Below are 15,351 nucleotides of genomic sequence, written 5' to 3' on the forward strand. Positions count from 1 at the left end.
GCCAGGATTTGCATATCGATGACCTATCAGCACAGCTGATGACCAGCTGTTTGATGTGGCGTCTTCATTCTATATCATGTATAGCGCCATACATTGTGTAGTGGATGTTCTTCATATTACAGATCAATCTCATTCACAGGAATGGGATGGAGCTGCAGAAAGGCCAAGTTACCGATGAACGTGACGTCACTGGTGGAGGAAGAGCAGGGGCGCATCTAGCCTTTCTGCTGTCTGAGGAGAAAACTGAAATGACCCCCCCATCCCCATGCCCAAAGCCTGACCCGCACTTGTCCCTACCTGGTGCTGCCTGAGCAAATCGACTCACCTGGCCTCATTGGCGGTGCACCCCTGAGGAAGAGGCAGCAGCACTCAAGTGAGCTCCATGGTGTCTAAGAAATGCTCACCAGAAGTGTATAAGGAGATGCATATAATTTGCAACCTATGGTGGTTAAAGGGGTTTTGTCAAGTTTTAAAACTATCTCCTACCCATAAGATAAGGGGATATCTGACTGATCACTGGGGATCGAACCACTGATACCCCACCGATCTCGAGAATGGGGTCCCATTCCCCCGATCTGATGGAGTGGAAAGTCAGGTATTAGCCCTGCTACTCCATTTATTCTCTATGGGACCACCGTAAGTAGGTGATTGATGTACTCCGCTGTCTCTGGCAGCCCCATTGAGAGTAAACCCTTTGCAGGTTCCATCTCTAATTTTTAGTTGTCCTTAAGCTAACGGGTGGAGACTAGTTGCTATGATGTCTGCCCACAGACTGTTCATGGAGAAAAAGGAGATTCGGCTCCCAAACTCTCCCATTTTAAAGAGCACTGAGTGGTACTGATGTGAATAAAGCATTTGAGGTGAGATAGAAACCATATCATCAGCTGCAGCAGCATCTGTCTCTGTGTCTCTCTCTTCTTCTCTCTCAGTTAACTCCTTTTCTTCCTCCCCTTCCTCTATCCATAGAATTCTATGGGCGGCATGTTTGTGTGACTCTCTACAGCTCCTCCCTCCTCTTCTTCCTCATTCCATCCCTCTCTGTAGGTTTCTATGGGCAGCGCATCAGCATGTAATCTGATCCCTCAGTGAGTTCACAATGAGAACCAAGAAGAGTTCAGCACAAAATTGAGAGTGAGCGAGGGGGTAGAAGAATGGAGGAAAGGAAGCTGATAAGTGGTGAAAGAGGTATTTTTCTCTGATATATTACAAAGTTTCTCACTATTTCCTGTACTATTTATTTAATCAAAGTTTGCTGAAAGTGTAGCCCCTATTGAAGTTAAAGATTCTTTAATTATAAAAATAGAAGACAACGGAAGTACCTTTCTTGGGTCAACAATAGGAAACCATTTATAGTACAGACCAAAAGTTTGGACACACCTTCTCATTCAAAGATTTTTCTTTATTTTCATGACTATGAAAATTGTAGATTCACACTGAAGGCATCAAAACTATGAATTAACACATATGGAATTATATACATAACAAAAAAGTGTGAAACAACTGAAAATATGTCACATTCTAGGTTCTTCAAAGTAGCCACCTTTTGCTTTGATTACTGCTTGGCACACTCTTGGCATTCTCTTGATGAGCTTCAAGAGGTAGTGACCTGAAATGGTTTTCACTTCACAGGTGTGCCCTGTCAGGTTTAATAAGTGGGATTTCTTGCCTTATAAATGGGGTTGGGACCATAAGTTGCCTTGTGGAGAAGTCAGGTGGATACACAGCTGATAGTCCTACTGAATAGACTGTTAGAATTTGTATTATGGCAAGAAAAAAGCAGCTAAGTAAAGAAAAACGAGTGGCCATCATTACTTTAAGAAATGAAGGTCAGTCAGTCCGAAAAATTGGGAAAACTTTGAAAGTGTCCCCAAGTGCAGTCACAAAAACCATCAAGCGCTACAAAGTCACATCTACTGCGGAGGATCAGTTCATCTGAGTCTCCAGCCTCAGAAATCGTAGGTTAACAGCAGCTCAGATTAGAGACCAGGTCAATGCCACACAGAGTTCTAGCAGCAGAACCATCTCTAGAACAACTGTTAAGAGGAGACTGTGTGAATCAGGTGTTCATGGTAGAATATCTGCTAGGAAACCACTGCTAAGGACAGGCAACAAGCAAAAGAGACTTGTTTGGGCTAAAGAACACAAGGAATGGACATTAGACCAGTAGAAATCTGTGCTTTGGTCTGATGAGTCAAAATTTGAGATCTTTGGTTCCAACCACCGTGTCTTTGTGCGACGCAGAAAAATTGAACGGATGGACTCTACATGCCTGGTTCCCACCGTGAAGCATGGAGGAGGAGGTGTGATGGTGTGGGGGTGCTTTGCTGGTGACACTGTTGGGGATTTATTCAAAATTGAAGGCATACTGAACCAGCATGGCTACCACAGCATCTTGCAGCGGCATGTTATTCCAGACGGTTTGCGTTTAGTTGGACCATTATTTATTTTTCAACAGGACAATGACCCCAAACACATCCAGGCTGTGTAAGGGCTATTTGACCATGAAGGAGAGTGATGGGGTGCTGCGCCAGATGGCCTCCACAGTCACCGGACCTGAACCCAATCGAGATGGTTTGGGGTGAGCTGGACCGCAGAGTGAAGGGAAAAGGGCCAACAAGTGCTAAGCATCTCTGGGAACTCCTTCAAGACTGTTGGAAGACCATTTCAGGTGACTACCTCTTGAAGCTCATCAAGAGAATGCCAAGAGTGTGCAAAGCAGTAATCAAAGCAAAAGGTGGCTACTTTGAAGAACCTAGAATATGACATATTTTCAGTTGTTTCACACTTTTTTTGTTATGTATATAATTCCACATGTGTTAATTCATAGTTTTGATGCCTTTAGTGTGAATCTACAATTTTCATAGTCATGAAAATAAAGAAAACTCTTTGAATGAGAAGGTGTGTCCAAACTTTTGGTCTGTACTGTATATCTTATTAGAGAATTTGCAGACAATAGATAGGAGGTCCACAGTCAGGATTCTGATCTTTTAGCCAGAGAGACTCGGAGTGTAAGTGGCCATTTCTGCCAAGCTTCTCCACATCTTACAACTGATTGCTAGGGATCTCAGCAGCCCTTTGAGCAAAAACAGATTGCCAAAAGTTGACAAAATGACAACCCCTTTATGTGAACTGAATGATAGATTCCACCCACCTGATAGAATCCGGATCTCTGCCTCGTTTCCTGTTCTAGAGCTGCCAGGATTTTTAGCCAAACATCTGTAAAGTCCAGCATCTCCTGCTTGTAGACGACTTATCTGCAGGGCCCCTGAAGGTAAGACCAGCACCCGGGTATCACCGGGGGTCAGTACTAGATCCTCTTGGTTCTTCTGCCAGTGTACTGTAGGCATAGGCTCCCCAGCAATTTCACATTTCAGTAGAGCGGTATCTCCAACAAATGAAGTCACAGATTCTGTCTGGGAAAGGAACCTCAGAGGACCTGAAAATGCAAAAGAAAACCAATTAAGCCTACAACATTGAAATAACAGGTCTGTGGTGCTAAAATCTACTTAACTAATGGCACAATGTGAAATACAGTTGTTAATAGCAGAAGCACTTTTTAGACCCTGCAATAATACCGCAAAGAAAGACTTAATTCACTCTTGCGACTTTCCAGTTATTAGTGGCTGCCGAAGGAGCCATTCGTGTTGTCTGAAAACACGCCATCTTCTGAGAGTCAGACTGATGGATACCGAGGCATGTTTGCAATTATAAACCACTTATCATGTAAAACATTGTGGTTTCCCAATAATTACATCTGTGAGCTGCGATGATATTCATCAGGCGCTCATGTCACGTGCCGCAGACAATTGATTCCTCAATGAGACGACAGGCACAAGCACGTGGCAAGGACATGGTACTCCGCTTGGTTAAAAATCGGGGGAAAAATACTTAAATATACTGTAATTAGCAATCACAAACTGAAATCCTGCCATTGGGAATCTATAGGGACTCAGCTGGGCTATAAAAAAATCTATTTGCTATTTTCTTATCTGTAAATGACCAGAAAATTCGCAGATCAGACAAGATTTCACCAGTAATTATGGTGTTTTTTCTGTCTCCTGACAACTCATCGAGGGCATGACCTTCCAATAAGATTGCACATCCCTGCCCCGAATATCCATTTAGGATTAGTCTGTATAAGTAAACCACTGCTACAATGTATCAAAGAGCCATGGCAGCTATGGTATCTGTTATTTGTCCTTATGTGACGGTTCGCTCTTGATTACCATGAAATAAAATAATACAATTCTGGATCCCTGAAGTCATTATTACCAGGAACTTACATTCTATCTTTGATCTATCTATCTATCTATCTATCTATCTATCTATCTATCTAATTTATCAATCCTTGTATCGTTGTATAGATATCTTTCTGTATATCCGTCAGTCCGTTTATAGAAACATAAAATGTGTCGGCAGATAAGAACCATTTGGCCCATCTAGTCTGTCTATTATCTATCTATCTATCTATCTATCTATCTACTATTTATTTGTCTGTTTATCTATCTAACAGTTATCTATCATCTATTTATTTATCTGTCTATGTTTCTATCTATCTAATATCTATGTATCTGTCTATCTATTTTCTATCTATTATTTATTTATTTATTTATCTATCTATTATTTATCTATTATTTATTTATCTATCTATCTATCTATTATGTATCTATCATCTATCTATCTATCTATCTATCTATCTATCTATCTATCTATCTATCCACCATTTATTATCTATCTATTATTTATTTATCTATCTATTATCTATCCATCATTTATTATCTATCTATTATTTATCTATCTATTATCTATCTATCGTCTATCTATTATCTATCTAGATATCTTATATCTATCTCATATTTATCAAATTAAATTCTCTTTTGATAATATAATCCAGAGTCTCTTCTTCTGCAGTAAAACACTGACAGTGATAGCAGCACAGTAAACTACATACAGAAATGTCATATTATACAAAAGATGAGTAAAAGAGAAAAGTTCCATTAACTTGTCAGTCATTTTCTAAACAGACAAAGAAAAATGTCTTAGTTCTCAGAATTTATCAACAGGGAGAAGTTACAGAGAGTGGGGGACCGGTATAATAAACAGCACATGGTAGGTGGGCACCCTGTTACATATTGTTCACATGCAGAAGCAACAAGTTACTCTGAACTGGAGTGGATAAGAAGAATGAGAATATACTACCTATGCTTGATAGTTCAGATGGGAGGGAGTGGAGAAAAAGTAGGTCCTGTTCTTGCTTTCAGCCAAGAAGTAGATACAATTACATCTAATCTAGACAATGCTCTGTGATCTAAACAGCCCGGACTCCAGACTGATACATTGTAACAAACTAGCACAGTTGTATCCAGTCTAGACAATGCTCTGTGAGCTAAACAGCCCGGACTCCAGACTGATACATTGTAACAAACTAGTACAGTTATATTCAGTCTGGACAATGCTCTGTGAGCTAAACAGCCCGGACTCCAGACTGATACATTGAAACAAACTAGCACAGTTGTATTCAGTCTAGACAATGCTCTGTGAGCTAAACAGCCCGGACTCCAGACTGATACATTGTAACAAACTAGTACAGTTATATTCAGTCTGGACAATGCTCTGTGAGCTAAACAGCCTGGACTCCAGACTGATACATTGAAACAAACTAGCACAGTTGTATCCAGTCTAGACAATGCTCTGTGAGCTAAACAGCCCGGACTCCAGACTGATACATTGAAACAAACTAGCAGAGTTGTATCCAGTCTGGACAATGCTCTGTGAGCTAAACAGCCCGGACTCCAGACTGATACATTGTAACAAACTAGCAGCACACATTATGTATCAGACTGGAGTCCAGGCTCACAGAGCAGGACTAGGTGTAGACAGTACAGGATTACTGCCTCTGAATAGAAACAAGAGTGCCCTCATTCACTGGCTGCAAGCACAGATCTTGAAAATGGTGAGAGATTTAAACACAAAGAAGCTCATTTATGAACTATGCTATGCCTCTTTTTTGGTCAAAAAGTTGCAGATGACGTTTTTGCAACTTTTTGAATTTTTTTTTGTGACATTTTGGTCTCTTCATCAATTTCGCAAGAGGTCAATTTTCCAGATTAGACCGAGATTATGACTCATTTACTGATGTCGCAAAACATCCCTTCTCACGCAAAACCCTGGTCTACTTTTGCACATTACACTCATACTACATATATTATTAAGGTGCACCAGTTTCCAAATTTGGTGCAGACACACAAACAAAGCCAGACTTAAAACTGACATAAAAACAACCTTAAATGATAAATTAGCCCAAAAGTCTCAAACCAAATTATACGCTGAAATAATATGAGAAAAGTCATGGACATCGATTCTAAGATGAACTTCGATCTCTGTACATTTTATTTTATGCACTTATATAGCGCTACTATATTCCGCAGCGCTTTACAGACATTAACATTCAATTGTCCCCAATGGGGCTCACAATCTAAAGTCCCTATCAATATGTCTTTGGAGTGTGGGAGGAAACCGGAGAACCCGGAGGAAACCCACGGAGAACATACAAACACCATGCAGATGTTGTCCTTGGTCGGATTCGAACCTAGGACCCCAGCGCTGCAAGGCACCAGTACTAACTAATTTAGTATCTTGTCACTGGTAGTAATAAAGCAGTCAATGTGAACTGAGACATTGTATCACAGTCATACACACAAACCAAAAATGCAAATCTGCGCTCCACAGGTCCCTTTGGTGCTCAAATCGAGTCATGTGGAAACCTGAGCATTTGCTATAGAAGACTATGGATTTGAATATATTATGTTGATTATCTATTCTACCCCAGATCTACAGTATATGCTTTAATGGGATTCTCTACTTGCATTTTATTCCTCTAAATCTATTTTTTGCCTCCGGGTGGTGGAGTGATTCATGAATTGGCATCCTTCCAAATGCCACAATGGTTAGCTTGGCAAGCTCTATCTAAAATATAACTATATATCAATCTACTAAGCTTTCCCTGTTTTATGTCCAGGATGCTAGATAGTGTGTACCAGAGGCTTGAAGCTTCAGGGACCCAGTGTAAAAATATATAATAGACCCCACGCCTATTATGTGCCATTCATAATACTGGTGTCAGAGGGGCATTTGGGTCGCCTCTGGCACTAGGGTCCAGTTGCAGCTGCTAACTCTAAAGCACCTGGCCCTGTAGGCTCCTGAGATGTAAATATATTACTGGTTGGAATAAAATGTTCTTGAGCCAATCAAACCGTAAAATAAGTCAAGCCAGCAGGAGATGAGTGTGCTGGTGTTGTAAGAGCAAGTGACCTGGATGCTGGTGTGGTGTGTTAAGAAGCAACAGGCTGTCTGATGGATAATTGTTGCTGAGATGTAAATGTATTTCTGATTGGAATAAAATGCTCTTGAGCCAATCAAACAGTAAAAATGGGCATGTCAGCAGGAGATGAGTGTGCTGGTGTTGTAGGAGCAAGTGACCTAGGCACTCTTTTGGTCTGTTATTAAGCAGCAGGCCGTCTATTGGATAATTGTTGGGTCAAGATGGACCTCCCTAGAGCCATTCAGACAATCGGAATGACAACAGCAGGGGAGGAACGTGTTGATCTTTTGGGAGGCAGTGACTTGCGCACTTTTGATTGCATTAGTGACCTAATAGCCCTATGGGTAATCAGACAATGGGACTTACCGCAGTATTCAACTGTGTTGACATTGCGGGGGGAAAGTAACTTAACTTGAAGGGGCTTTCTGGGATTTTAATATTGATGACCTATCCTGTTCAGCTGTTCGTGCGAGCGCAGCCTTCCCTTTATTGTTTTCCTGCTCGCCGTCGAGCAGATGTAACTACAAGCCCTCTCATTTACGCCTTGTAATTACACCTGCTCATAGCTGCAATGTCAACGGCGAGCGGGGAAACAATGATCAGCTGATCGGCGGGGGTGCCTGGTGTCAGACCCCCACCGATCTAATATTGATGACCTATTCTGAGGATAGGTTATCAATATTAAAATCCTGGAAAACCCCTTTAAGCCAGCGTCACTTAGTCACTTTTACACTAAATTTAACAGATTATTGTACACCCCTGGATATTTCATCCACAATTCCTGGCACAATGCAAAATCTCAAAGTCACTCTAAATTATAGTCCTACAAACCATCACCCTAATCATATTGAAAAGCGTGGTTATTTTACGTATTTCTTCAAGCTTGAATAATACAGAAAGAACCTGCTTTCCAGAGCACAAAGAGTGTAAATTCCTTTGTCAGGCTGCCATTTATGTATTATCAAATAAGTCATTCAACTTCTTTTCACTCCATTACTCCTCTAAAACAAACAAAATGTGAGTTCTGCCCTCGGGCTCAGTAATTCTGAACTTGTTTTATATTTTATTTTAGATCATGGTAATGCTTTCCTCTTGTACTTGGTGCAGAAGCAGGCGCACTCATGCAGCACTCAGAGAGTAATTCTAACGTTGCATCATCCTGTTAGGTCTAGACATTTAACACATAGAATCTGTAATAAACAAAATAGTTGAAAATATATCGGAAGAGGTAAGGAGAACCAGAGGATCTGACTATAGGTACAAGACAATGTTTAGGCTTCCAGGTAGACCTCATCTCCAGGCATGTCCATCCTTAAAGGCTATGTACACCTTTTTGTTTACGATTGCATTTTACTTATTTTTGACTAAAAATCATTTTTTGACTTGGCCTTTATTAAAAATATTGAGCCATTCTGTCAAAAATAGTTAACCATTTTTTCTTGCTTTTTATTTTGTGCCTTCTAATAAGTATTTTTTTGCTCAAAATGAGTACAATGCAATAATAATAATAATTTAAAAAAAATGCTCCCAAAGGTGTACATAGCCTTCAAGTCAAATGATGCTCTTTGCAGTACTTTCTGTTTAGGCCACCCCATATAATATCACAGTATCATACTTGGTGGTCAGAAGCCTCTCATGCTAAGACCTCTTAGGAGTCTACAACCAATTAGGTTCAATGAGCCATCCCCTGCTGAAGGAAGCTTCAGCAGGGACCACTGACTTGCCATCTTTGGTCACATAGGTACTGTAGCACACCTGTAAAATCAGGATTTCACCCATAGATCCCTGATAGTATGGTCTACAGGTACTACCTGGACAATCTCTTACAGGTGGTTAGAAGTCATGGTCTCAACAAATTTCCAGAATGTATTCTTGATAATATTAATTTGCTAAGTTGTTGGAGGACCAGGCAAACTAAGAAAAGACACTCAGGAGAAGTGATACTTTTTAAGACCCCTTTTTAAGCCCTCCATACACATAAAATAAAAGTCAGGTGATGTATAGGGGTCTATCCCTGAACAGATGAAGTCGGGGGGAAAGGGGGTAGAAGGATCGGACATGTTGAATTTGAAAAGCCTTATCCTTTTATTTTCAGGAGAGATAATATGTCTAGCTCACTACCCTCTCCCCATTGACAACACATGCACACTCAACTGAGCCAAGCATGCATGTGTACGGAGGAGTCAGGAGGAAATAGCTGTGGGCTGAAGGTGTATAGGCATCTTTCGATTTCACTCATTGGTTTAAACCAAACTGAAAAGTGACTGAATGGATTCACACCCCCGACAGTGACAAATTAAGATGTTGGCTAAGCCAGTGACTTGTGTACCCCAGTAGATACCATCCGCTGCCCCCCCCTCAGCATGAATGCCGCCTCACACTGTAGATCATTAAGACTCAATCTCAGATGTTTGGTGAGAGTAACGCTGCATTCCTCACATTGTTAATGCCAACACCTTCCCTCGGCTGGATAATAACTGAGAAATGAATGGAGACAATTAAGCAGCGAGTCTTATCCTCGGTTATTATGGCGCCATCCCCGAGTTCAGCTCTGTAAATTGCTGCGAACCAAACTGTCTAATCCGTGTCAACCATTTCCAGATTTTCCTCTGCTGTAGATGCCCTTGTTTTACTGCCTCATAAAAAAATAAAAATAAAAAAGAAATGAAATCTTTTCAATTTACTTTCATATGTTTCCCCCTCGAGGGAGACTCGTGTTTTCCAGCCGATGCCTCTATGTATTATTCCATACCTGGAAATCAATTCTAATCTTAGAATAGTGAATGCATACAATTGGGATTCAGCCCCGGGGGGCGTAGATGACAGCCAATCAGGACTACCATCTCCCCCTACAGAAGGTATAATTACTAAATAATTAAAGTTCACTTAATATAAATGCTTATCATTAAGGAGACAGACCTCGGGGTTCTTCCATGTGCGGCTTTTAAATATTCAGGGCTTTTAGTCACACTAACAATCCTAAGGGGAGAGCTTCTTTCAGAAGCTTGGCGTGACATGAGGTTAGTTATCGTTAAGACAGAACGTGCCCGTTCCCGTTATGTGATCCATAGGAATCATTTTCATGATGATACAAAGACCAACTACTACTAAAGTGCAAATGGCCCACCAAAAAAAATTTTTGCCCCAAAAATTACAGATCAACAAAGCATAATTTCATTTATTCTAAAAGCACTGGGTTTGGGGTTGGACTCACTCACCAAAGTACCAGGAGATCCTCCACTGGGATCAAGTCCCAAAGATCCAGCATTGGACATTGGAGACTTTGGATCCATTACTCATAACTAGGGTCTAGCTCTTATGGTATGATCATTAATAATCTATTAGATGTTACAGATGATCCATTCTGTGTGTACAATGTAACAACAGAGATTACAATGTAATTAGAAGGGGACGTCACTGTTCTGTATAGATGGAGGGTGGTCCTCAGGATCACCTCCTCTGGTAGGGTCAAGGAACCCCAGTCCAAAGATGGTTATATAAAGTATTGAATACAGAGTTTGTTATTCAACATCATTTCTGGAGATTTTACAGTTTACACTCTAGTTTTACAAACAGCAGATAAAGCTGTTAGAGTGTTATCACAATGAAGACCCAAATACCTAAAATATAAATGCACCTCTGCTGTATACATGCTTATAGATAAGTGTGAGGAATATGGATGATCGTTTAATGGCAGCCATGATTTTAATTTAATCCACCTTGGTCAGTGTACATGCAAAAATAAGTTCTCACTTCAACCCTCGGCTTGTCAGATAGCAGAGGTTGTGAACACCACAGGGGTCCTGGCTTCAAGAAAGCCACTAGTTTACAACTTTTCACTCTTCCATTCAGACAGCCAGGAACCCCAGCTAATGAAACAGGAAAGACTAGGTCTAAGTCATTCCGTAGTTCAATCAAATCTAGCAGACATCATGGAACCGGCGATTTATAAGGAATTATGAATCGCCCGTCCATCCCAGGCATGAGTCAAATATATATTTGCGATCCTGTGACCAAGACGGCCAGGCTCCTACTCTTAGCTTGGTAATAGGAAGCTCGGGAGGGGAGATATACATATCTCCCCACAGAAACCAAATGACGGTACCATGTTTGGACTCTACTGGTAACCGAAACCCAGGCAGGTCTGTTGGTCCCAGAACCTTCTCCCTGTGATCTTCGGGTTTGGAGCTATGAACCCTAAAGGGTATTTGTAACCTCAGACCACTGTATATATTCTCTGTGTATATTGTGTTATGTCTAGTGCGCCCTTAAGGCAATTGAATATATAATTTAATCTTGTGCTGTCTGGTATCTCGATCACGAATCCCCACGTCCGTGTTTCGGCCTAGTAATATGCTACCGCGGGTTGGTTTCTTGCCCTATATAATCCCGTTAACGGACCGGGCTTATATCAAACAAGGAACTGGTAGCAGCATACCCGGGCTGAGGAAGCGCTGTTTCGCTGGGGCAGTGAAAAGACTCCCTCAGCTTGTTGCCTCTCTGTGCCCGTGTGGACAGGAGGAATCGGTGTAAACTGTAGCAAGCTGACCTTACATGCTCCTCCGGGAGGGAGTAACGTCACGTCTTGGTAACCAGTGACCATACAGCGTCTCGTGAGCTTGACGTAGTTGAGTCAAGCGGGCACGAGGTGTGGTATCCCTCACAATAAGTCTTACTTTAATAACCCCCCACCCCACAAACCCCTAAATTAGTGTTCAGAGTGAAAATGATCCAACAAAATTATCTATCTATTATCTATCTGTCTATTTATCTAAACACAAAAGATTGCAGCACAGTGAATGAAGTCAAAAAATAAACCCAACTAGACAATAATTGTTAAAATAAAAGGGCAGCACTCTCCAAAAAATGAAATAATTTGCTTATTCACCCAAAAATGGTCAACCAATTTTGGGTCAATAAAATACCGTATTTTTCGCCGTATAAGACGCACCGGCCTATAAGACGCACCTAGGTTTTTGGGGAGGAAAATAAGAAAAAAAAATTTTTTAATCAAAAGGTGTGCTGTGTTTGGTGGGTTTGGAACTAATGGTGGTCTGTGGATTGCACTATTACTGGGGATCTGTGGATGACGGACACTGTTATGGGGGGGATCTGTGGATGACGGACACTGTTATGGGGGGATCTGTGGATGACGGACACTGTTATGGGGGGGATCTGTGGATGACGGACACTGTTATGGGGGGATCTGTGGATGACGGACACTGTTATGGGGGGATCTGTGGATGACGGACACTGTTATGGGGGGATCTGTGGATGACGGACACTTATGGGGGAACTGTGGATGACGGACACTGTTATGGGGGGATCTGTGGATGACAGACACTGTTATGGGGATCTGTGGATGACGGACACTGTTATGGGGGGATCTGTGGCTTGCACTGTTACAGGGGGATCTGTGGCTGGCACTGTTACAGGGGGGGATCTGTGGATGGCACTGTTATACATGTGTCATCCACAGACCCTCCCAGCCCATAACAGTGCCATCCACAGATCCCCCGCCGCTCCAGTATACTAATATAATATGTCTTATTCAATTAATAGTTATTAAATACGCTTCTTTATTCCTAATAGTACCTTAAGTCCTAACCGCTTCAGTAAAATGCTGGCAGGCAGGCCGGGCGGCCGGCGCGTCACTCACTGACGTCACTTGCCTGCGCCGCCTGCTTCATTCATAAAGTAGGTGACGCAGGCACGTGACATCAGGGAGTTACGCTGCCGCCCGCCCGGACTGCATTCTGCTGAAGCGCTTAGGATTTAAGGTACTATTAGGCATAAAGGGGCATATTTAATAACTATTAATTGAATATGACATATTATTTTAGTATACCGGAGCGGCGTGGCGGGGCTATAGTACAGTGACTGCACCGCCCCGCCGCTATTGCCGGCCCCAGCTCCTCCTCCCAGTCCCTTCCCAAGTCCCCGCTCGCTTTACATCGCAGCTTGCGATGTAAAACTGACAGCATTCGCCGTATAAGACGCAGGGGCATTTTCCCCCCATTTTGGGGGGAGAAAAAGTACATCTTATACGGCGAAAAATACGGTAACTTTCTTTTTCTTTTTAGAGGGGCTGCCCTTTTTTTTAATGAATTCTATCTATCTCATATCTATCTACTTACCTACCTAACCGTCCATCCATCTATCATATTTTAATGATGCTTGCATCTACAGGGTGGGCCATTTATGGATACACCTTTAATAAAATGGGAATGGTTGGTGATATTAACTTCCTGTTTGTGGCACATTAGTATATGTGAGGGGGGAAACTTTTCAAGATGGGTGGTGACCATGGCGGCCATTTTGAAGTCGGCCATTTTGAATCCAACTTTTTTTTAAAAATAGGAAGAGGGTCATGTGACACATCAAACTTATTGGGAATTTTACAATAAAAACAATGGTGTGCTTGGTTTTAACAGTAACTTTATTCTTTCATGAGTTATTTACAAGTTTCTGACCACTTATAAAATGTGTTCAATGTGCTGCCTATTGTGTTGGATTGTCAATGCAACCCTCTTCTCCCACTCTTCACACACTGATGATGTGTTTCCCTCTTTATGCACTGAAGCTAGCACGTTCCCTGAGTTTTTCCAGCAAAATGGTGCACCACCACATTATGGGTGTCAGGTCCGAGCATTCCTAGATGAACAGTTTCCTGGAAAGTTGATTGGTCGTCGTGGGCCAGTTGAATGGCCCCCAAGGTCTCCCAATCTGACCCCCTTAGACTTTTATCTTTGGGGTCATCTGAAGGCAATTGTCTATGCTGTGAAGATATGAGATGTGCAGCACCTGAAACTACGGATACTGGAAGCCTGTGCTAGCATTTCTCCTGCGGTGTTGCTATCAGTGTGTGAAGAGTGGGAGAAGAGGGTTGCATTGACAATCCAACACAATGGGCAGCACATTGAACACATTTTATAAGTGGTCAGAAACTTATAAATAACTCATGAAAGAATAAAGTTACGTTAAAACCAAGCACACCATTGTTTTTCTTGTGAAATTCCAAATGAGTTTGATTTGTCACATGACCCTCTTCCTATTGAAAAAACAAAAGTTGGATTCAAAATGTCCGACTTCAAAATGGCCGCCATGGTCATCACCCATCTTAAAAAGTTTACCCCCTCACATATACTAATGTGCCACAAACAGGAAGTTAATATCACCAACTATTCCCATTTTATTAAGGTGTATCCATATAAATGGCCCACCCTGTACTATATTTCAGAATATAAAGATTTTCATTCTTCTCTTATTCAGAGCTAAAATCAAATCAAAGGCTTAAAAAGCTTTTACTGTCGATCTTACACTTGAGTCAAGATGTTTTTAGAAGAGGAATGAGTCTATTCAAGGCACAAAGCAGACACTTAATACCAACATGATTTTTTACCCTTAATGTATAATGAATCTATTTTAACTGTTTTCAAATCATTGCTTGCAAAAGACAAAAAAAGTTAATGGTGTTTTTTTCGTTCTTCCTTATATCGGTTTAAGCAGGTCATCAGGGCGTACAAGGAAGCTTATATCCGGGGGAGCATGGCACATCTTGGAGGCACCACATAGCAGCACACATAACCCTATATTCAGTGTGCTGCTATAGAGGGCCTGTGTGCACAGCTTTGCCGTGTACATTAGTCTGAATACTTAAAGGGGTATTCCGGTTACCATAAATATAACTTATGTTTTAGACTAATTCATCATCAATAATTACCTAATACTGCATAATCTAAATTTCACATATTTACCATTTAGTAGTTATAAAAGTAGTTTTCTTCTTCTGCTACCCTCTGTGGTTCCTCATAAATTACTGTGGCATCGACCTGTAGTTCCGAGCCTTTGTTAGGTCGAGCATGCTCAGTGTGTTGCTATCAATTCTCTAGCGAAATGTCTTGTGAAACAAAGGGCGTGTTAGCGTGCTGCTGATTACTGATTAGAGGGGGCTCAACTGGACAGGCAGCCAATCAATAATCATCAACACTCATGAAGAAGCACAAACTCACAGCAGGGAAGCTAGGGAT

The 15,351-nt window shown here is 41.5% G+C and overlaps 1 protein-coding gene across 1 annotated transcript in view; it reads right to left on the reverse strand.

Moving 5' to 3' along the window:
* Positions 1-15,351, reverse strand: part of DCC (DCC netrin 1 receptor) — a 494,023-nt gene that overhangs the window by 392,038 nt on the left and 86,634 nt on the right. The window contains exon 2 of the mRNA XM_044283460.1: positions 3,152-3,436. Coding sequence (XP_044139395.1) covers positions 3,152-3,436 — 285 coding nt within the window. The remainder of the gene's footprint in view (positions 1-3,151; positions 3,437-15,351) is intronic.

Source organism: Bufo gargarizans, chromosome 1, assembly GCF_014858855.1.
Source record: "Bufo gargarizans isolate SCDJY-AF-19 chromosome 1, ASM1485885v1, whole genome shotgun sequence".
NCBI classification, from domain to species: domain Eukaryota; kingdom Metazoa; phylum Chordata; class Amphibia; order Anura; family Bufonidae; genus Bufo; species Bufo gargarizans.